Consider the following 23,929-nt stretch of genomic DNA (forward strand, 5'->3'; position numbering starts at 1 on the left):
TATTTTTTGTATTAATTATTATTTAAAAGCTGATCTCTGTGAGCAACACACACTAGAGTTTTTCCTGGCTTTGACAGCGCTTAGGTGCATTAGCATATTGGTGATGTTGCAGCCATAGACTGTATGTAGGCACTGCACCATAGTGTTATAACGGCAGGAAGTAACATACACATACCCTGTTAGATAAACTCATGTGGTTTCCTGTAAGTGAAGAGGGGAAGGGGCGGATCAGGTCCATGAGAAGAGGAAGAGTTGAGTTGAGACTCCATTTAGTGTGAAGAGAAGAGAGCAGGAGGAGGAAACTGAAGGCTGAGGCCGTGTGAGTGGTAATCAACATTTATTATTTTATTGTCAAAGTCTCTGAGTCTGTTTTCTCCCTGTGGACTGGAGAGGAAAGACATGTTTGAATGAACTCAACAGTTTGATTCATCTGGACACAAAGTGCTGATTGGCTGAATCATTCATTTATAATAATACACAGTATGGCTTAACTGGTAATAATACACATTAAACCTGCTGTAGACCGAGAAAACGAAAAGATTTAAAGATAACTGACTGAGTTCTCTGTGTATGTCTCTCTGTGTGTGTGTGTGTTACTTCCTGTTCTCTTAGTCTTGCATGTGACTTTTGTACGAACTTGTTTCCTTTTGAATGTTGTGAGCTCCCAGTCAGTGTTCCTGTTTTTCCTCTCAGACTGACTTCAGATCAGAAGATGAGTGATTTGGAGGAAGAGGAGGATGGAGCAGAGTCTGTAGTATCTGACTATCAGTCTATGAAGAGTGACCGGTCCAAAGAGGAAACTCCATGCCTCAGTACTGAACCTGGACCTTCAGACACAAAGTAAGAGAACTGTTTTTACTGTCAGCTGTATGATGCAGCGGTTAACCAATTTCAGTATTTGGTGTTTTAAGCCCCCAAGGTCGACTTCAAGGCACCAAACCCTGTCTTGTCCAAAGGAGCCTTCGACATGGTACTGCAGGGCCAAGAACAGACAGAAAAGCAGACACCGTTCTTGCATGGTCGTTGAATTCTCTATAGAGTATCTCTATACTTAAGCCATAAGGAGCCTTTCTCTGTATTTACACAACACACTGAAGAGCATCATTGAAATTGAAAACTGCCATTCTTTGCCAGATCATGACAATAGCCAGATCATGACTGATCTGTTGTGCAGTGATTTTGTAACGAGGGGCGGCCTCAGCCCTCATTCATAACGTATGTAACGTAGGTTCTGACTCAGCATAAACCAATCGTAAATAAGGACTGTGGATATACAAAATAATACATTAGCCTACATTAGATTTAACTAAAGCAGTGTTCCCACAGTTAGGTTCTACTTGGGGCGGCTGTGGCTCAAGTGTAGAGCAGATGCCTACCAATCAGAAGGTTGGTGGTAGAATCCCTGAATGAGCCCAAATAAAACCTGTGATTTTATTAAATTACCTGTAAAAGTTTTAAACTACAACTCAGAGTTGTTAGAATGACAGAAATCTGCTCAGGGCAGCTCTAAATGAGTGCAACAGGACATGTATAGTACAGAACAGCATGTTTAGGATCCCCAAAACATGGATAAAACACTTCAAAAAATGATCAATGATCTAACAAATAAAATGAACAGTAATTAACTTTAGATAGCCCTAGTATACATAACATTTGGGCTCTAGGTAATCTGGTATTTGATCTGCTGAACCGTTAAATTTTGGCAAAAAATCATCATGGCTACATGTCCTTTCATTTGTTTCTTTTGTTTGACTTTTTGTTTGATCTTAATTACTGATAAAATAAGACACATTGTGTTCTATTTTTTATTCTATTTGTCTTACTTTATCAGTAATTATGATCAAAGAAAAGGTCAAACAAATGATAGAATTATGTTATGCAGTTTTACAGTTTTTCCTCTATTTGCCACACAAGCCATTTACATATGAGGGTTCCCAAGTACCGTCTACCCATTAGAATAGATTAGATTAGATTCAACTTTATTGTCATTGGCAGAGTACAAGTACAAAGACAACGAAATGCAGTTTGCGTCCAACCAGAAGTGCAAAAAGACCAGAAATGTGCAATGTGATATACAACGTATAGACAGGTGGTGCATAGGCGGACAATAACTATATTGCAGTGTTATAAGAGCAGAATAAATATGGACTATGAACATCATGTACAGATATGTGCAATGTAGTAGCAATAACATTATACTAGTAGTAAGAATAATATAGATATATGCAGTGTATTAACAGAATATATAATAAGAAAAACAGAATAAATATGGATATTCTGAATAAACCATATAGACAGATATGTCACCACCCTCTGCAGTGCTTTCCGGTCATGGGCAGAGCAGTTGCCATACCAAACTGTGACACAGTCATGGGCGTCAGTTTGGTTTATAATGTGCTGGGGACAGAGACTCATTAGGCAGTACATTTCCAGAAGTGCTGGGTACAATGACGCATTATATATTTTTTTCTCTTCCGCACATGTTTTGAAATAAGCTGTCCCGTAGCTTACTTATGAATAAAAACGTGGTTTAATGTATGTAAACAATGATCAATAATTAACAAATTTCTCTCTAATTTTGATCATCATAATAACCACTGAAAACTGTCAAAAAATCTAACCCAAAGTCCAATTATTGTGGACGTTATCTGACATCTGACGCATTTCTGCTTCGCATTTTCAGATTCCCCACGGTTCTCATGGGCTTTATAAGTACTAATGTGAAATAGCTTAACGTGATTTAATGTACCTAAACAACGATCAATCATCACCACATTTCTGGTTAGATTTTTTGACAGTTTTTAGTGGTTATGAGGAGCAATATGAGAGAGACATTTGGTGATCATTGTTTAGGTAGCAAGCTTTTTCCTTGCCATAGGTGCCAATGAAGAAGAAAACACTAATGTGAGATAACTTATACAATCGTTGGATTTCGGTTTAGTTCTTTTGACGGGCTTAACCCTTGTGTTGACTTTGGTTCACATTGACCCGTTTTTAATTTTTGTTTTATATCAGAAAAAATGGGATGTAGAAATAAGCGCTGAAAATGTGTAGAAGAAAAATTTTACAATTTAAAACTTTGGAAAAAGCAAAAACAAACTGTGATAAAAAGGCGTTGAAAAAAATGAGAAATTTGGTGATCGTTGTTTAGGTACATTGAACTTTTTCACATTAAGCAGAATGTCCCGACAGGCAGCATTGTGAACAGAGAAGCGTGCAGCCTGCGCAGCAGCAGAGCGGCTGTGTCTGTGCTGCCCTGTGGGGATAGAAATTGTTGTGGCTCAAGAATTATTTGTTATGGACTTTTTTTAACTAAATTGAGCTTGAGGTTTTCAAAAAAAGTGGTGGGTACAAAATGACTCATGACGAAATCTGGTAGGTACGCGTACCCTCCGTAATCGACGCCTATGGACACAGTTGGTGAGGATGCTCTCGATGGTGCAGCGGTTTACCAGGTTCTGAGGAGACAGGTGGACCTTCTTGAGTCTCCTCAGAAAGAAGAGACACTGGTGAGCCTTCTTGATCAGGGTGGAGGTGTTGAGGGTCCAAGAGAGGTCCTCAGAGATGTGGACACCCAGAAACTTGAAGCAGGTGACACGCTCCACCTCAGTCCCGTTGATGAGGATGGGGGTGTGTGTGCTAGCTTTAGACTTCCTGAAGTCCACAATGAACTCTTTGGTCTTCTTGGTGTTGAGAGCCAGGTTGTCAGTGCACCACGAGGATAGGTGCTGGATCTCCTCCCTGTAGGCTGTCTCATTTTTGCTGATGAGACCAATCACCGTAGTGTCGTCTGCAAACTTGACAATGATGTAAGAGACATGTCCAGGTGTGCGGTCGTAGGTGAAGAGGGAGTAAAGGAGAGGGCTCAGCACACATCCCTGTGGTACGCCGGTGTTCAGGGTGATGGTTGGGTTGTGCTTGGCTTTTTGATGCCCCTATTCAGGTTAGCCCTGGATGAGCTATAGGCTTGAGCATCACCTGATCTGAATCCGGTGTCTCGTGCCTTCAGCAGGAGTCTTGGTCTAAAATCTTATCTCCTCTTGTGGGACATGATACATTTTGATGGAGGTTATGCACTACAGTCTTTAAATTTGAGTGGTTGAAGTCACCCACGACAATGTAGGCTGCCTCAGGATGAAGAGTTTGTTGTTTACTGATAGCAGAATGCAGTTCTTTCATGGCAATCTTAGCATTACCATCGGGTGGAATGTAGGCTGCTGTTACTACAGTTGATGTGAACTCTGGGGGTAAATAGAAAGGTCTACACTTAACCATGAGATACTCAAGGTTAGCTGAGTAGTGACTCTAGGTGATGGTGATGTCCATGCACCATGTTTTGTTAACATAAATGCGCAAACCTTACTAAAAAGAAGCATTATGTCATAAACTTTATGACTTGTTTATAATGTTTATGACACAATGACAGTGTCATGTCACTCTAATGTTGATACCTTCAAGTAAAGTGTAACCAAAATTTCTTTCCAGGAAAAGGAAGAGGAGTGATGATTCGGAGGAGGAGCAGCCGTCCAGATCCAGAACCAGAGCTGGACCGCAGACATCCAGTCAGACCAACACTGAACAAAGTAAGACTTCATGTCTAAAAAAAAGTTGCTACATTCGTTACATTTAAAGAAATCTAAGCCCTGCATTACTTTTTTATTATCATAATTTTAGTTTGGGTATGAAAAACTAACACTACACTCACCTAAATGATTATTAGGAACACCCTACTAATACCGCGTTTGACCCCCTTTCACCTTCAGAACTGCCTTAATTCTTCGTGGCATTGATTCAAAAAGGTGCTGGAAGCATTCTTTAGAAATGTTGGCCCATATTGAGAGGATAGCATCTTGCAGTTGATGGAGATTTGTGGGATGCACATCCAGGGAACCAAGCTCCCGTTCCACCACATCCCAAAATTTTCTATTGGGTTGAGATCTGGTGACTGTGGGGGCCATTTTAATACAGTGAACTCAACGTCATGTTCAAGAAACCAATCTGAAATGATTCAAGTTTTGTGACATGGTGTATTATCCTGCTGGAAGTAGCCATCAGAGGATGGGTACATGGTGGTCATAAAGGGAGGACATGGTCAGAAACAATGCTCAGGTAGGCTGTGGCATTTAAAAGATGCCCAGTTGGTACTAAGGGGCCTAAAGTGTGCCAAGAAAACATTCCCCACACCATTACACCACCACCAGCCTGCACCACGTGTTGTGGCTTCACAAATACTTTGCTGCATACATTATTTGAGTCAAAGTAGCTGGAATCAGGGTGAAAATCCCAGTAACTGAACAGATTGTCAGATGCCACGCTTAAATTTGCTTAGATCACCTTTCTTTCTCATTCTGACATTCAGTTTGGAGTTCAGGAGATTGTCTAGACCAGGACCACCCCCCCTAAATGCATTGAAGCAGTTTCTGTGTGATTGGTTGATTAGATCAGGGGTTCTCAACCTTTTGCAAGCTGGGCCCCCCCAAAGCTGGTTCATTGCAGTTGCCCCCTAAATTTCTTGGCAAAATGTCTGATAAACATAGCCTCAAATCATCCTCGATTTGTGCACGATTGCGGTATTTCGTTTTGAGTGCAGTCATTTCTGAGAATCCTGCCTCACACAAATACCCCGACGCGAAAGGGAAGAGAATCTCCAAGGTGACGTCACAGAGTTGAGAGTATTCCTGCATCAATGCTGCCCAGAATGACGAAAGAGGGCAGGAGGTCAGTGGCGTAACTAGCCAACACCGGGCCCCTATGCAGGATTATCAAGACGGGCCCCCCCTACTACAGCACGTGATGTCCACGAGCAGGCTACCATGAATAGGACAGGACAGGATCATAGAGACACAGCATATAAGAGATGGGATGACAAAATCAGGAGTAGCCTACACGCACCACAACAACAAAAAAAACACTGGTGAATGGCATCATAACACATGAAAAAACACACAGGGGCAGTCCCTCCAGGATTTCATGGCCTTTTTTTGAGATTGTTGCAGCCCAAAATGCCTGATTTCACGGGAGCTTTTGTTAAAAATTGCGATAAAAGTTGTGGTGTCTTTTGTATGTGTGTTGCAATGAAGTTGCAGAAGACAGTGAAAGGTGCAAAAAAAGTTGCAATTTTTTTTCTACTTTCTTTAAAAATAAAAAGGAAACTTGTTTTGGGGAGAATAATAATTATTACTATTAATTAATTACTCTGCACTGAGATTTCCTAGGAACCTTAAAAGGCTCTGGATGCTGCAAATGTTGGTATAATAGGAAAATGGCTGGTGGATTTAAGACAAAAAATAATTTAAGACAAAAAATAATTCAATAATTTATTGAATGTGAATATGAATCAAATATGAACATATCTGTCACTGTCAGTGGCTTGTTGGTCTTTACATTGTTAGTTAATGTCCAATCCTGGCCAGTGGCCACACACACACACACACAGGTTTGATAAAGTACTTATTGGACTTTAACTTATCATTGCACTTACAATAACGAGCATTGCTGTCCTCAATTTAGGTCATCTGCGTTTTTTCCTGCATCCACCGTGTGTGATTGTGTGTGTGTGTGTGTGTGTGTGTGTGTGTGTGTGTGTGTGTGTGTGTGTGATTGTGTGTGTGTGTGTACGCGTCGGTAGCGGGGGAAATGGAGCAGCGGCCCCGCCCGCTGCAGAGAGCAGACAGTACTGAAACAGCAGCCGCTTCAGTGACTATATAATGAAAAAACGTTACAGCGTACATTGATGTTAAAATGTACACACGTTGGCAGGACGGTCTGAAATGCGTTTTGACGGTCTTTCGCTGTACGTTTTGTTGGTAAATGTGAGATGTTCGAGTCACACACACGATCATCTTCATAACAGAAACAAGGAAATGAATTTGACCCGTTCTCCCTCCCGCCTGGTCACTGGCTGTTCTCTCGTTGCTGACAGGTGCTCAGACGCTGATTGAGATAGAGAGGAGAAGTCGTGTGACTACGTGCCTGCATCAGTGATAAAGTCTGCGAGGCTGGGGAACATGTCGCTGTTCCCTCGACTGATGCGGCCATGCCAGAGGTCAAGTTTTTGTGTGAAGGCGTCCACTCTGTCTGCAAGGAGCTAAATCTGAGTTTCTATGAGAAGTGGTGTGTGTCTGCAGGCTGGGACTGCTGCGCGAGGCTACTGAGATACTGACCGCCTGGGAGGGCTTTTGGACGGGAGGGGCTCACGGCAGCACCCGCTGCTCGTTGATCACAGTAGCTGCAGAGTGATACGTGCTTTTGAGTCTCCAAACACCACAAAAGTCTCCAATAACACCAGTAAAAGTCGCTAGATTAGTTTTTGACAAACAAGTCGCCAGGAGGATGATTTGTTTGTGTGTTATAATCAGGGTTCTAAATTAGCACCGTTTACCAGCCAAATGCTGGTGAAATATGCAAGTGGCTGGTAGATTTGCTTCACTCACCAGCCAAAAAACCCAATGGTAATCTATTGAATGGCTGGTAATATTTGAACATTCATTAGCCATTTGGCTGGTAGACGAAAAAGTTAATTTTGAAGCCTGGTTATAATAGTCCAACCACTTACATTTCATCATGAGGGAAAAAAAAATTCTGAATTCTTTTTTTTTTTTTTCTCCCATCCTGTAGCCTACTCGCGCCCCAGGTGTTCCTAATAATCCTTTAGGTGAGTGTATTAATACATCAACTTTTGTATTTTCTCACAGTGTACGCTGTTAAACATAACCATAAGATCAGTGTGAAGAAGACATATGAACGTGTGACTGAAGGAGCTGATCAAACAGGAAGTAGAACCCTCCTCAACAGCATCTTCACTGCGCTCTACATCACAGACGGACTGAGTGAAGAAGTTAATACCCAACATGAGGTGAGGCAGCTCGAGACAGCTTCCAAGATGAAGACCCTCCATGACTCTCCAATCAACTGCGGTGACATCTTTAAAGCCTTACCTGACCAACAGAAACACATCAGAGTCGTTATGATGATCGGCGTCGCTGGCGTTGGAAAAACCTTCTCAGTGCAGAAGTTCTGTCTGGACTGGGCCGAGGGTTTGGAAAACCAAGATGTGGATCTGGTGATTCCTCTTTCCTTCAGGGGAGCTGAACTTGATCAAAAGTAGTCAGTACAGTCTTCTGGAGCTGCTCCGTGTTTTCCATCCAACATTACAGGAGGTCACAGCAGAGCAGCTCGCTGGCTCTAAAGTTCTCTTCATCTTTGACGGCCTGGATGAAAGCAGACTTTACCTGGATTTCAACAACAATGAGGCTGTTTCTGATGTCACACGGAAGTCATCAGTCAACGTGCTGTTGACAAACCTCATCCAGGGGAAGCTGCTTCCCTCGGCTCTCGTCTGGATAACTTCCCGACCTGCAGCAGCCAATCAGATCCCTCCTGCGTGTGTTGACAGGGTAACAGAAGTACGAGGCTTCACTGACGCCCAGAAGGAGGAGTACTTCAGGAAGAGAGTCAGTGATGAAGAGCTGTCCAGCAGAATCATCTCCCACATCAAGAGTTCCAGGAGCCTCCACATCATGTGTCTGATCCCAGTCTTCTGCTGGATCACTGCTACAGTTCTGGACCACATGTTGACTACAGACCAGGGAGGAGAGCTGCCCAAGACCCTGACTGACATGTACTCACACTTCCTGCTGGTTCAGACAAAGAGAAAGAAGCAGAAGTATGCTGAGGGACATGAGAGGAGTCCACAGGAGCTGACGGAGGCTGACAGGGAAGTTCTTCTGAAGCTGGGGAGGCTGGCGTTTGAACAGCTGGAGAAAGGAAACATCATGTTCTACCAAGAAGACCTGGAGCGCTGTGGTCTGGATGTCACAGAGGCCTCGCTGTACTCAGGAGTTTGTTCAGAGATCTTCAAAACAGAGAGTGTGATCTTCCAGAAAACAGTCTACTGCTTCGTTCATCTGAGTGTTCAAGAGTTTCTGGCTGCAGTCTACCTGTTCCACTGTTACACCAACAGGAACACAGAGGTACTGGAGGACTTCCTAGGAGACTGGGATGACAGTGATTCATTCCTGGATGATGATGATGAGGATGAGGATAATGATGACTACAGTGACGATGACTATTGCCCATCTCTAGATATCTTCCTGAAGAGAGCCATGGAGAAATCCCTTGAAAGTGAAAATGGCCACCTGGACCTGTTTGTCCGCTTCCTTCATGGCCTCTCTCTGGAGTCCAACCAGAGACTCTTAGGAGGCCTGCTGGGTCAGACAGACAACAGTCCAGAAATCATCCAGAGAGCCATCAACAACCTGAAGGAGATGAACAGTAATAAGATCTCTCCTGACAGAAGCATCAACATCTTCCACTGTCTGACGGAGATGAACGACCACTCAGTCCATCAGGAGATCCAAGAGTTCCTGAAGTCAGAGAACAGATCAGAGAAGAGACTCTCTGTGATCCACTGCTCAGCTCTGGCCTACATGCTGCAGATGTCAGAGGAGGTTCTGGATGAGTTGGACCTGAGTCAGTACAACACATCACCGGAGGGAAAACTGAGACTGATTCCAGCTGTGAGGAACTGCAGAAAGGCTCGGTAAGTCCAGATGTGATTATCAACACAATAAATCAATGTAAAGAGTAAAGATACACACTTCAAACACATTTAGATCATAAATCATGCATGAGACTGTTCTTAATTACACCCCAAAGAGGTGGTTTTTATATTTTTGTTTAGTTTTGGTGATATTTGTGTTTTCTGTAAAACAGCTGTTGAACATCAGTAACAGTTTATTTATTTATTTATTTATTTGACAGGGATAATGCACAGCTCCTTAGCAGTACCAGAATTAGCTATAAGCTAATTTCCATCTGTAGTCCCTGAGCAGGAAACAGAGAATAACATCTCTGTCAACAACACAGTCTCACTCCCTACTCGTCAAATGTATGACGCATGGTCAAGGACCCCTGGCGTCAAGTTTCAACAAAATAGGGGTACCCTTGACGTTATTTTTCGACGAGGGGTCCGTCAGATAGACATTCATGTTATTCCCTCACCGTCGGATATCGAAGAAAGAAAAAAACACGCCCCCCGCCCCTTAACTCGAAATCTGTGACAGTTATTATTGGTATTTTTAGCCCAATAACCGCTGTTTTAATCAACATTATTCACCAGATATTATCATGGTTTATATGTATTTCTTTTAATGTTATTATTTCGGTCTATTTCGGCCAGGGAAGCTGGGTTGCTTTTTTTGTTGATTTATATTTTTTAAACTATAATGCTACATCTATCAACATTTATTTAGATGTTATCATGGTATTCATTTCTTTATTTTAATAATATTATTTCGGTCTTATTACCGGTGAAATATTACAGTATATGCTGTAATACAGAACATTTCGCTATGATCCGAGCAGGGCGCATTCAAAGCCGATATCCCCCAATGCAATGCGGCCATTCATTTCAAAGAATCGGGCAGCGATCAGCTGGTCTTTAACGCCAGGATCGCTTCAATATCCATATATACAGTCAGTGGTCAGTATCACTTCAATATACATATATACAGTCAGTGGTCAGTATCACTTCAATATACAGATATACAGTCAGTGGTCAGTATCACTTCAATATACATATATACAGTCAGTGGTCAGTATCACTTCAATATACATATATACAGTCAGTGGTCAGTATCACTTCAATATACATATACACAGTCAGTGGTCAGTATCACTACAATATACATATATACAGTCAGTGGTCAGTATCACTACAATATACATATATACAGTCAGTGGTCAGTATCACTTCAATATACATATATACAGTCAGTGGTCAGTATCACTTCAATATACATATATACAGTCAGTGGTCAGTATCACTTCAATATACATATATACAGTCAGTGGTCAGTATCACTTCAATATACATATATACAGTCAGTGGTTGTATCATCAGCAACAACACGTTGCTCAGTTTTGTTCCAGTAAGTTATGAACCATAATAACGTTTAATCGAATCCGCGGAAAACTCCGGAAGTGAAGTAGTACGTCCCGCTCAGGCCAGCTTTTCCTGGCCTCCCTTAGAGAAAAAAAATAATATTTTCAGCCAATCAGATTGAGGCTAGGTTTGACCGAATGGTCAATTTATCATAAATAAAAAAAAAAAAAACTTTCCCGGCTGGTCAACAGTACAGAAGTTAGCTAGCCATGGCACAAAAGTGCATTTTGGATTTCTTTATAGATGAACCACAAGCTAAAAAGCGTAAAGGACCGGAGGCAGAAAACTCAGCAACTGTAACTGAATGAAGTAGCGACCCTGCTAGCAACAGACGACGAGGAAGCTAATCTCGTAAAACCAAGCTAGCAGCACCAGGCTAGCCGCAGAGCCAAGCTAGCAGCACCAGGCTAGCAGCACAAGGCTAGCAGCACCAGGGTAGCCGCAGAGCCAAGCTAGCAGCACCGAGCTAGCAGCACCAGGCTAGCAGCAGAGCCAAGCTAGCAGCACCAGGGTAGCAGCAGAGCCAAGCTAGCAGCACCAGGCTAGCAGCAGAGCCAAGCTAGCAGCACCAGGGTAGCAGCAGAGCCAAGCTAGCAGCACCAGGCTAGCAGCAGAGCCAAGCTAGCAGCACCAGGCTAGCAGCACCAGGCTAGCAGCACCAGGCTAGCAGCAGAGCCAAGCTAGCAGCACCAGGCTAGCAGCACCAGGCTAGCAGCAGAGCCAAGCTAGCAGCACCAGGCTAGCAGCACCAGGCTAGCAGCAGAGCCAAGCTAGCAGCACCAGGCTAGCCGCAGAGGGAACATCAACTCAGTGCTGCCAGCCTCGGGGTCACACTTTTCCTGCTAGACGTTTTGGAGATGAGGATTTGTTTTAGTGTTATGACTGCAACACAAGGTAATAATGCTGGTTTATTATTATGCTGCCGCCGTGCAGTAAATTGGCATGATTTATCAACTGTTCAGTAACAGTTCAACTGGAAGTTTATACGAATAATTGGTGATAATTGTGTTTTTTTACACTTGTGTAAAGCCTACTTAGTCTACGTATTGGAAAACCAGAATGAGGTCATACCGATTTTTAATTATCCTACCGTATTGTTATAAAATTATTAGGCCCAGCTTAACACGCAGGCCCAATATCTTTATGCCTTTAATTTGCTATTGCTGCGCTACAAAAACTTAAGGCTGCATTTCTCTATTTCAGACTGACTGGCTTCACTTTGATTTGATTTAATATAATTCAGTGCTGTGTTTTATACCCTTGTGTTTTGTGGCTCAGTGTTTGAGCTTGTAGTAGCCATATTCTGTACCATTATCGTAGCTTTGTGCCGATATCCTGCGTTACCCGTGCCTGGTTTGTTCTGTCTTGGATTTTGGACTTTATTCTTGTTTTTGTTTTTTCGCTTGTGGAGCATGTCCCAGCTAACAATTTTTGGTTCCCAGAACGTTCGTTTTTGGTTGCGTGAACGTTCCCTGAAGGTTAGGTTTGGTTGTGTTTTGGTTATTTTGGAAAGTTGGTTGAACGTTCTGGAAACGTTCGTTTTTGGTTAAATCGAACGTTCTCCGAACGTTGCCCTAACGTTGCAACCTTTAGAGAACGTTGCCCTAACGTTCCCCTAACGTTGCAACTTTTAGAGAACTTTGCCCTAACGTTCCCCTAACGTTGCAACCTTCAGGGAACGTTCCCCTAACGTTGCAACCTTTAGAGAACGTTCCCCTAACGTTGTAACCTTTATGGAACGTTCCCCTAACGTTCCCCTAACGTTGCAACCTTCAGGGAACGTTCCCCTAACGTTCTTTTTTACATTCCCCTAACCTTTAACAAACTTTAACAACAATGATACTAATTTTATTATTACTTTAAACCGTCTGCATGAGCAGGAATGAATTTTTATATATTAGCAGGAATGAATGAACAGGCAAACTTGATGATTTTGTATGAGTATGATATGAGTGAAGAAATCATAGAGTGCATAAAAAGTTTTGTTGCATGTAAGGGGAGCTGATTTCTAATAAATCTAAAGTTCCTTAAATTAAATTTGACAGTTTTACACACCTGTTTCACATGTTTCCTAAAGGACAGCTGTGAGTCCACAATTATTCCCAAATATTTAAAATGTGACACAGTCTGGATCCTTTCCCCCTCAACAATGATTTCTGGCTGACTTCCATTTTTTCTATTATAAAAATACATGAAGTTCAGGAGGAGAGTTGTTATGCAGCACAGGAGACATCGAGAATCATAACACACAAATCATAATACATTTAGATGAATCTGGTGAAGAGGTAGAGAATGGCAATGAAAGGGCCGGAGAAAGAGGAAATGTGACAGAAAAAGAGGGCTGATATTATGATCCATAACAACACAATGACAAAGTCTCTCTACTCATTTTAGGGAAAATCTCATTGATTACCCTGTAACGCCCTGCAGTGCCCTGCTACGTCATGAACTACTCCAACTACTATTTCTAGTCATAGTTCCATTATCTTTATTGTGACTATTATCACCACTGTTCATCACACCCCCAACCGGCACCGTCAGACACCGCCTTCCAAGAGCCTGGGTCTGTCCCATCAGACACCCCCTACCAAGAGTCTGGGTCTGTCCCATCAGACACCCCCTACCAAGAGCCTGGGTCTGTCCCATCAGACACCTCCTACCAAGAGCCTGGGTCTGTCCCATCAGACACCCCCTACCAAGAGTCTGGGTCTGTCCCATCAGACACCCCCTACCAAGAGTCTGGGTCTGTCCCATCAGACACCTCCTACCAAGAGTCTGGGTCTGTCCCATCAGACACCCCCTACCAAGAGCCTGGGTCTGTCCCATCAGACACCCTCCTACCAAGAGTCTGGGTCTGTCCCATCAGACACCCCCTACCAAGAGCCTGGGTCTGTCCCATCAGACACCCCCTACCAAGAGCCTGGGTCTGTCCCAGGTTTCTCCCTAAAAAGGGAGTTTTTCCTCACCACTGTTGCACTGAATGCTTGCTCTTGGGGGAATTACTGTAATTGTTGGGTCTTTGTAAATTATAGAGTGTGGTCTAGACCTACTCTGTTAAGTGTCTTGAGATAACTCTTGTTATGATTTGATGCTATAAATAAATTTGAATTTAAAACAATGCACTAATTGGATTATGAATGGATTTTTATCTACTTCATTTGTTCTTCAGATTGGTTGATTGTGGTTTGTCAGAGATCAGCTGTGGTCCTCTGGTCTCAGCTCTGAAGTCCAACCCCTCCCATCTGAGAGAGCTGGACCTGACCGACAACGAGAACCTGGAGGATTCAGGAGTGAAGCGTCTGTGTGCTGGATTGGAGAGTCCAAACTGTAGACTGGAGACTCTGAGGTCAGTTCATGTATTTTATTCTTGTACAGTGTAAATCTATCAAAATGAAATCCATAACAGAAGTTTTAAATGTCTATCAGTTCACTTGTTTTCTGTACAAATCACAACAACTCTTTGTCAGTTTTCCAGTCTGAACAGTTTATCTCCAGGGACCTATTCCATCAAGCAGGCTAAAGGCAAAGCCAAGCCTAAATGGCCAAGTCTGGCTAATATGAGTGAGAGTTCGGTTCCATCAAAGAGGCTGAGATTAGCCCCAACTCAGTAACCATGGAAACTATGACTCTGGCTAAGCCTCAACCATGGCTAAGCCAGAACTGTGGCTCAGGTTTCCGTTCCATCAATCTGAGCCTCAACCCTGTTCCACTAAGGTGGCTAAAGTGAATGCCAGCCAAGTAACCATGGTAACTTATGCTGCCAGGCAAACCTGGTCTGTAGCAGGCTAAAAGTGAAGCTTAGTACCATCTATGATCAAAGAATGTCCAATAAACAGAAACAGAGTCACACAACTGTCATGGAATGCTAATATAATATTTTTTTTATCATTTATACTAATAATTATATATTATAAGTACATTAAAGAACATTATCACAAAATTAAGACACAAATAAATACAAAATTAAACTAATTAGCAAACAAAATATAATCAAAGGAAATTGAGGCATTGAAAATAAAATGGTTATGTTGGTGGGTCACGCAGGTCAGGCTGTGGAGACAGAATGGAACATTAAATACAGTGAGAACAATGACCTCTTTTGCTGTGCATTTGGATTCATACTTACATCCTTTTCCATCTTCCTGATCTCAAGTTTGATCTTCTTAATCTGTAGCCTCTTATACTCCGTTGCATGGAGGAGATACCGCTTATAAATTGCACGGATGTCCTATGGTGACTTAATGTGTCAGTGCAACCAACTATGCAGTTAATGGTGGGTAAAAGGGAATGGCTACTCACTTCACTTCGTCCAGCAGATGTAGTCCTCTTGCCAGCTGGGGAAGGCCTAGGTTCCTGCAGGAGGGTGTGTGGTACATTATTAAGGTGTGATTTCAACATTTCAAACACAACCAGTACATTAATGATTAGGCTTACATCTTGGAGCTCACTGTCTCGACCGGTGAGCGTTTCATCATCGTCATAGTCATCATCATCATCATCATCATCATCATCATCATGTGGCTGTTGGCTTGGGCCTTCTCCCTGCAAATAGAGAAACAGTTAAATGGGGGAGAGGGAGGGGGCTGACTGCATGTAGTGCAATGTTTCAACAGGTTAGGACCTACTGGGTCGACTTGGGTCCCGGCTGCATCCTCAATGTGCACTTGTGGTGGGTCAAGGAGAATAATTTGATCCCCTGTCACTATCAGACACACAGGTTCATAGTTAGTTATCCCTAATGAGGGTCTGTCACCAGAATAGGGGCAGTGATTGACAATACCTTCAACATATGGGGCCCGGATCTCTGGGGCCACAGGGTTGGAGTAGCTCCCCCCCTCGATCCCAACTATCTTGGGCCCCTTATTTATCCCAAGGGCCAGGATCTCAGCTGGTGTGAGCTCCTCCGGTGGCGGTCCCCCACCAGTACCCATGGATGCAGTCTGCTTTCTGGTGGCTGCAAGACATGTATAGATTCATAGCTGCGCATCTATTTTGACTGATACATTTCACATTACATTATGGAACACTTACCATTGCTAAGAATGTTCTTATATTTGATTTTGACCTGGTGGCCGGTCCTCCTCTGGCTACTGAGATTGCTTCTGTTGAGACATAACCATGAGGGACACACAGCATATTTCATACATAGAGGCAATTTAAAGAGATCATCATTCTTTTGATGTAACAAGGGTTAGGGCCTCCGATTGACAGGAGATAGATGATTGATTTGCAGTCACCTGCATTCACTTAGTTACTGTAACAGGGGTCCTCATCTCCATTGAATTGCTTGATTTGATAAATGATTCTAGATAAATAATAATGCAGGAAATCAATTAAAGCTATCCCATCGATTTGCATAACAATCAGTTGATGAATGTGAGGAATATCACTTTCTAACATTACTACTAGGGCTGCCAAATGATGAAATATGGAGAATTTCACATAAATTGCAGGGAAACAATAATGCTATTTTAATTATGTTCATATGAATGTTACTTATTAGGGCTGTCTTTTTGTTCTTTAGGGATTTTCCTTTTAATTTTAATGATTTGGTTGCATCAATAGGTCCACATAATTGATTAGTTTAAAACAAAAACCATCAAGAAATCAATTGGTAGATTATTGTCTACATATATTTTGTCCCTTTGATGGGGGATTTATATAACATGATGATGCTGAAATACTTAAATTTCTTTATCACTTACGCATTCAGCCTGTCGGCAATATTCTGCCACGCCACATCCCTCGCTTTATTGATTGCCGCAGTATTGCCCTTCTTTCGGATTATGTGGCTGTAATCCTCATATACCTCCATGAGGAGGGTTTGTTCCGCTGCAGAGAACATTTCTGCACGCTCTTTTCCCTTGCTTTTCGGCATTTTGGACAGTTTCTGTTCTCGACTAGAATGGGCTTTTTATTTTCCCTGTGGGCGTGCACAAGTTGAGGCTTAACAGGTGAGGCTTGACTAAGTGTCAAGTGGAGCCAGCTGATTTCACTTGATGGAACGACTTGGAGCTAGATTGGGAAGTGGAGCTTAGTCAAGCTTCAAGCTTACACCTAAGTCTGGCAATTCTTAGCTACGTTGATGGAATACCCCCCAGATGTAGTCTGGACTCAAACTGATCAGTGTTTGTCAGAAAACTTTAAGATTTATTCTTCAATGTGATGCAAAATTAAATCATTAAAATTGTTTTTTTTACATTTGAAAGGCATTCATAAAAAAAAGAAATAGGGCTGCACACTTTTTAGAAAAAGTCATACTGTGATTGACAATACTATGATTAAATAAATAAATGCACCAAAACAAAAATAAATAAAAAATGTCATGCAAAAGAAAACAAGAAAACCCTGAACATGTTGGGTTCTTTAAACAAGCTCAACCAAATATATAGAATATAAAAAAATATATTCATAGTCTATAAAACAGGAAGAAAGGAAGAATTAAATGAGTAGAGACATTAAACAATGAAGAAAGAGAGAGAAGGAAAAGGAATCTAATAAAAACAAGGGACATGTTTACTACAGTTACAGATGTTTTAAATGATAGAAGAGAAAGTTTAGTTTGGTTTGCCCAACAGCACAAATGAAAAATAGAATAAATAAGAAAAATACAAAATTCTCATTAAAATAATAAATGTATATGCCACATTAAGGATGGGTGCAATAAAAGAACTATTGATTAAGTTACAAAATATATATATATATATAAATAAGACCCAGTGGCTTCTTCTGTGGTTTCTACTGTGGGTAAAGTGAAGGCTGTTACAACGTGGAGACTGGAGTGGACACTGAGTGAGACGCACACAGCTCACCTTTTAGTTTCCTTAAATCACAGTTTATGAGGTTAGTTATTCTCACAGAGTGACATCATGACTGGGATTAGATCAATCGTTCAGCATTAAAAAAAAGTTCAATGCCTTTTCAAGATGATGTCACTCTTTCTCTCTCTCACACCAACATGACATCATGACTTCACGTAAACATACACACCGACTTTCTTAAGCCAAGTGGCGTGTTATCTGAACGCATTTTGAGCTATCAGCGTCTACGGTGAACAGCGGGCGTAAACATACACGCCACTTGCCGTGTTATCGCGAGAAGAAAGCTACGGTTGAGTTTAGGAAACCTGACACGCAGGACCTGATCCCCGGTCTCCTGGGTGAAAGTCCTGTGTTGTTGTGTGTCTTTACAGACACACACACAACACATACACACACAACACACACACACACTTTACAGACACACACAACACATACACACACAACACACAGGGAGCAGTCACACGGAGCAATGGAGTTGATAAACACGCTAAAAAGCCAGTATGTGTCTTCATAACACGCCAATAATGGATACGAATAGTGTTACATTATATCTGTCTGCTTTACAGACACACACAACACAGACACACACTTTACAGACACACACAACACAGACACACACAACACAGACACACACAACACATACACACACTTTACAGACACACACAACACAGACACACACTTTACAGACACACACAACACAGACACACACAACACAGACACACACAATACATACACACACAACACATACACACAAACACAGACACACACAACACATACACACACAACACAAACACACACACACACAACACATACACACAACACACACACACACACACACACTACACACACACACACACACACACACACAGAGACACACCCAGTGAGAGAGACAGTTTAAACCTGGACCCATTCTTCTATGTTATATCAGGGCTGTCAGTTAAAGGCTAGCTTGCGAGCGGTGTAGCTAGTAGCTCGTGGTGGTGGTTATCTTCAGAGAGAGTATCTGTACGTACACACCCCCCCCACTGGAGCTGAAAGAAGCTCTGGCCCCCGGTCCAGGACCCTGGTCAGAAAGCTCTGGCCCCCGGTCCAGGACGCTGGTCAGAAAGCTCTGGTCCCCGGTCCAGGACCCTGGTCAGAAAGCTCTGGTCCCCGGTCCAGGACCCGGTCAACTTGCCCCGGTCCAGGAGCTGTCAGGTCTCGGTCACGTCAAACTCCCCAGTCCAGGGCTTTCTCATGTAGACTCTGCCCGTCCACTGGTCAGAAAGTAGGGGAAGCTGGTTGATGCTTTGGCTGCTCTGACGTGGCAGCATTCTTCCATCATGTTCAACACACGATTGAAGAAACAGCTCAAGCAGCCACGCCGCACGGCCAGTACACTGACACTAGAAACCTTTTATGAATTACATATAGAATGACAGAATTTGTATTGGTTGTTGGTCACAGCGGTGTCTGTTAGCAGTTAGCTCGCTCGTTAGCCGCTGAACCGCAGCAGAATGCAGGCAGAGCGAGCAGCCGCCAGCTGTTGATCCGTGCAGGACTTCACCGTGAGGACTGGTTAGAGACCAGGTGACTTCACCGTGAGGACTGGTTAGAGACCAGGTGACTTCACCGTGAGGACTGGTTAGAGACCAGGTGACTTCACCGTGAGGACTGGTTAGAGACCAGGTGACTTCACCGTGAGGACTGGTTAGAGACCAGGTGACTTCACCGTGAGGACTGGTTAGAGACCAGGTGACTTCACCGTGAGGACTGGTTAGAGACCAGGTGACCGGCAGGTAACGTTAACTGGTCCCTATACGCAAACAACCTCATATCATCAATGATAGGGAAACCAGCAACGGCCATTAGGAGCTTTTCCTCCATTTTCTCTCAACTAATGTTCTGGTAGGAACCAAAGTTTACATGGTATGTTTCTCTGCCTTCCGGTAAGTTGAGGAGCTCCAGTGGGCCGAGCTGTGTCCCTACAGTATGACTCTAGAGTCAGAGAGAGAACCAAAGAGTCTCCCTGGTCTTACTGACCACAGCAGGAGAACTTACCCCTCTTGATTTCACCTTGTTTATGGAGAAGGACAACCAGGAAATGAGTCGGGGGAAACTGTCTATGGGGAAATGCAACGCTACCAAACTACGCCCACGCCAGTCGCTATGACGACCAGCCACGCTCGCCTCAGACATGAGGCGGTGACATCACTGCGATTAATCACCATTAAATATTTTAATGGTTTGACAGATCTATTTATATCCATTCTAAAGTCTTTCAGTGAAGAATAAACATTAACTTGTTAGTGTGTGTTTCTGTGTGTGTTTCTGTGTGTGTGTGTCTCTGTGTGTGTCTGTCTTTGTTTCTGTGTGTGTGTGTGTTTCTGTGTGTGTGTCTTTGTGTCTCTTTGTGTGTGTGTGTGTGTGTCTCTGTGTGTGTCTGTGTGTGTTTCTGTTTCTGTGTGTGTGTGTTTGTGTGTGTGTGCGTGTGTGTGTGTGTGTGCGTTTGTCTCTGTGTGTGTGTATTTGTTTCTGTGTGTGTGTGTGTGTCTCTGTTTGTGCGTCTTTGTGTGCGTTTCTGTGTGTGTATGTTTTCTCTGTGTATATGTGTGTCTCTCTGTATATGTGTGTGTGTCTGTGTGTGTTTTCTGTCTGTGCGTGTGTCTCTGTGTGTGTGTTTTTGTGTGTTTTGTGTCTCTTTTTTTGTCTCTGTGTGTCTGTGTCTGTGTGTGTGTGTGTGTGTTTCTGTGTGTGTGTATATTTGTGTGTATGTTTTTCTGTGAGTGTGTGTGTGTCTCTGTTTGTGCGTCTTTGTGTGCGTTTCTGTGTGTGTATTTTTCTCTGTGTGTGTGTGTTTCTGTCTGTGTGTGTCTCTCTGTGTGTCTTTGTGTCTCTGTGTGTGTGTGTGTGTGTGTGCGTGTCTGTGTGTGTGTGTGTGTGTGTGTGTGTGGTGTGTTCAGATTTCCCCTTACAGGAAGCCCACCACGTCACGACTCGTGTTTGTCTATTTATTTTCACATTAAATGACCACAGGTCATAAACCTGAAATACAACAAACAAATAACGACAATATTTCATTCATGTATACCATGTAAATATATTACTCAAAACATATAATGATAATAATGATAACATAAATAATGAATGAATGGACAATGAAATCAAAAGAAGCCTGCAACACCATCAAATGTGGCTCATCTGGCTTACACGACATTGACTACATCACCCAGAATGCCTAGCGCCAGAGGAGCATGCACACAGAGACTCTGCCGTCACTGGTTGCTATGGACGCTGTCACAGGACACAGGACCCATGCCACCAAGTGCCTCGTACAACAAAGGATTAACACGCGCGCACCGCACCATAACGCGGCGCTCCACCACGGATCACCGAACCAAACCACGGCCATCACCACTGACACCAGGAACCAGCAGAGTGCTCCGAACATTCAGCACACCGCAAACGGCTAATGATAGCCTAATGCTAAACAGCATCCGGGTCGCCGAGCAACCGCTATAAGTCGCTCACGGCCAACTAACAGCGACACAGTGAGCTAAACGTTCAGTGCACCAACATAAAACGTGAAGCATTATTACTAGCCTACGTGGGTAGTTAGCAGTTCCATACCAACGGGCTGTGTGCTCCTGGTGATTGTCTGGGTGAGGATGAAATGACTGCCAGGTGCCATAATTAACGTTTCTATGTGAAGCTGCGCATGCACACATAATGTAACATAGGAGCAACTGAGAAACTTAAAGAAAACACGCGTTCCCATTATAATTAAACACATCAGACCCATTCACTTTTTTTGTTTTTTTTTCATGAGTCTCAACAGTGTGACTCTGTGTGTCTCTGTGTGTGTAATTGTATATGTGTTGTGTGTGTCTGTGTTTGAGTGTGTGGTCTCTGTTTGTGTGTGTGTGTGTATTTGTTTGTGTGTGTGCGTGTGTGTGTCTCTGTTTGTGCGTCTTTGTGTGTGTTTCTGTGTGTGTGTATTTTTGTGCGTGTGTGTGTGTGTGTATCTGTATATGTGTGTGTGTTTCTGTGTGTGTCTGTCTGTGCGTCTCTCTGTGTGTGTATCTGTGTGTGTCTGTCTGTCTGTGTGTGCGTGTGTGTGTCTGTGTTTGAGTGTGTGTGTGTGTGTGTGCGTGTGTCTCAGTTTGTGCGTCTTTGTGTGTGTTTCTATGTGTGTGTATTTTTCTGTGTGTGTGTGTGTGTGTGTGTCTCTGTATATGTGTGTGTGTGTGTTTCTGTCTGTCTGTGTGTCTCTGTATGTGTTTCTGTCTGTGTGTCTCTGTGTGTGTGTGTGTGTCTGTGTGTGTCTATTTGTGTTTCTGTGTCTGTGTGTGTGTATATGTGTGTTTCTGTGTATGTGTGTATGTATGTTTCTGTGTGTGTGTATGTTTCTGTGTGTGTGTCTTTGTGCGTGTGTGATTCTCTGTGTGTGTGTTTCTGTGTGTCTGTCTGTCTGTGTGTGTGTGTGTTTTCTGTGTGTGTGTGTGTGTGTGTGTCATGTCTGTGTGTCTGTGTGTGTGTGTGTGTGTGTTGTGACTCTGTGCGTCTCTCTGTGTGTGTGTGTGTGTGTGTGTGTGTGTGTGTCTCTGTGTGTGTGTGTCTGTGTGTGTGTGTATGTCTGTGGGTGTCTGTGTGTCTGTGTGTCTATGTGTGGGTGTGTTTCTCTGTTCGTGTGTGTGTGTGTTTCTGTGTGTGTGTTTCTGTATGTTTGTGTGTATGTGTTTCTGTGATTTGTGTGTGTGTGTCTCTGTGCGTGTGTGTGTGTTTTTGTGTGTTTCTGTGTGTGTATGTGTGTATTTTTCTGTGTGTGTTTCTCTGTGCGTGTGTGGGTCTCTGTGCGTGTGTGTGTGTGTTTCTGTGTGTGTCTGTGTCTGTGTGTCTCTGTGCGTCTCTCTGTGTGTGCGTCTCTGTGCGTGTGTGTGTCTCTGTGTGTGTGTGTGTATGTCTTTGTTTGTCTGTCTGTGTGTGTCTGTGTGTGTTTCTGTGTCTGTTTGTGTGTGTGTGTGTGTCTCTGTGTGTTTGTTTCTGTGTGTGTGTTTGTGTGTAAGTGTATGTTTCTGTGTGTATGTGTGTGTGTGTGTGTGTGTGCATGTGTATGTTTCTGTGTGTGTGTGTTTCTGTGTGTGTGTGTGTTGTGTGAAGATAAGCTACACTTCATTCACAAGACAATGAAACATGTTGATTAATAATAAACTTTAATAAGATCATCCTGTGTAACCTGTCAGAATTATAGTATTGCATTTAGTAAACACATCTAATTCATGTCAATGCAGCAGAGTAATGTTGAGCTACACATTTAAAAACTTAATATAACTGAATAACACTAAATAATTCACTCTAAAGTCTTTATTGAAGTAGCAGCATGTTGTCATTAATATTAATTAGAGCTCTTTTTCACTTTTTGTATTTTACAGTTTTTATCCTGATCCTGTTGTGTTCAGGTGTTTCTGTTTTATAAACATTCTTCAGCTCTGAAAAGATTATTAAACATTGAATGATTTCAAGCAGGAACATTGTCTTCTAAAGTTACTTCATTTATTCTTTATTCAGATTGGAGCTCTGCAGTTTGTCAGAGATCAGCTGTGCTGCTCTGGCCTCAGCTCTGAAGTCCAACCCCTCCCATCTGAGAGAGCTGGACCTGGGTCACAACAACAAGCTGAAGGATTCAGGAGTGAAGCTGCTGTGTGGTTTTCTGGAGAGTCCAAACTGTGGACTGGCGACTCTGAAGTAAGTTCACTGACTCTCTGTAACTATTATAGATCTAATATGTTTAACAATTGAATTTGAATTCTTGTTCAAACAAACTTACATCCATGACGTTATGAATGTTCTTTTTGTTCATATTTTAGTTTATTGTAGTAGATTTGGACTGCAGTCACAAGAGACTTTAGTCTGGCTATCACCATCAGTCTTAAAGTCTAAAGAGACTTGTGTTTGTTAAAGTAAATTAACGTCTATAATTGTTGGTAAATGGTCACATATGGTTTTAAATTGATAATGTTTACTAGCTGAAGTAGAAATATTTATTTGTTTCTTTTAATTTCAGTGTTTTCAAAGCTGTCTGATCAATGATATTGATTTTTCAGAACACACAGCTGTTTAGAGGATGAATATAGTATTGATCCTTTATTTGCTGACATGATGATGATTAGGGTTGGGTACTGTT

At 42.6% G+C, this 23,929-nt stretch overlaps 2 protein-coding genes across 7 annotated transcripts in view; one reads left to right on the forward strand and one right to left on the reverse strand.

The window, feature by feature from the left end:
* The window catches only part of LOC120552637 (NACHT, LRR and PYD domains-containing protein 14-like), a 303,082-nt gene that overhangs the window by 241,655 nt on the left and 37,498 nt on the right, over positions 1 to 23,929 (forward strand). Inside the window, 6 exon segments of the mRNA XM_039790817.1 lie at positions 694 to 840; positions 4,486 to 4,583; positions 7,695 to 8,083; positions 8,085 to 9,541; positions 14,115 to 14,291; positions 23,314 to 23,490. Of these exon segments, the coding sequence (XP_039646751.1) occupies positions 713 to 840; positions 4,486 to 4,583; positions 7,695 to 8,083; positions 8,085 to 9,541; positions 14,115 to 14,291; positions 23,314 to 23,490 (2,426 nt within the window). The 5' untranslated portion in view covers positions 694 to 712.
* Positions 14,457 to 16,813, reverse strand: LOC120552646. 6 transcript variants are annotated; one of them, XM_039790834.1, is made up of 7 exons: positions 16,651 to 16,813; positions 15,977 to 16,047; positions 15,726 to 15,899; positions 15,571 to 15,647; positions 15,380 to 15,487; positions 15,245 to 15,298; positions 14,457 to 15,173 (listed from the first exon to the last, which is right to left on the reverse strand). In XM_039790834.1, the coding sequence occupies exons 1-7, from the start codon at positions 16,788 to 16,790 to the stop codon at positions 14,991 to 14,993; spliced, it is 807 nt and encodes a 268-aa protein (XP_039646768.1). In that variant the 5' UTR covers positions 16,791 to 16,813; the 3' UTR covers positions 14,457 to 14,990. The 6 variants fall into 6 exon arrangements, with proteins under 6 accessions (XP_039646768.1, XP_039646766.1, XP_039646764.1 ...); XM_039790832.1 differs by having other exon boundaries at positions 14,457 to 14,995; positions 15,072 to 15,173; positions 15,394 to 15,647; XM_039790830.1 differs by having other exon boundaries at positions 14,457 to 14,995; positions 15,072 to 15,173; positions 15,380 to 15,647.

Source organism: Perca fluviatilis, chromosome 22 (assembly GCF_010015445.1).
Source record: "Perca fluviatilis chromosome 22, GENO_Pfluv_1.0, whole genome shotgun sequence".
Taxonomy (NCBI): Eukaryota; Metazoa; Chordata; class Actinopteri; order Perciformes; family Percidae; genus Perca; species Perca fluviatilis.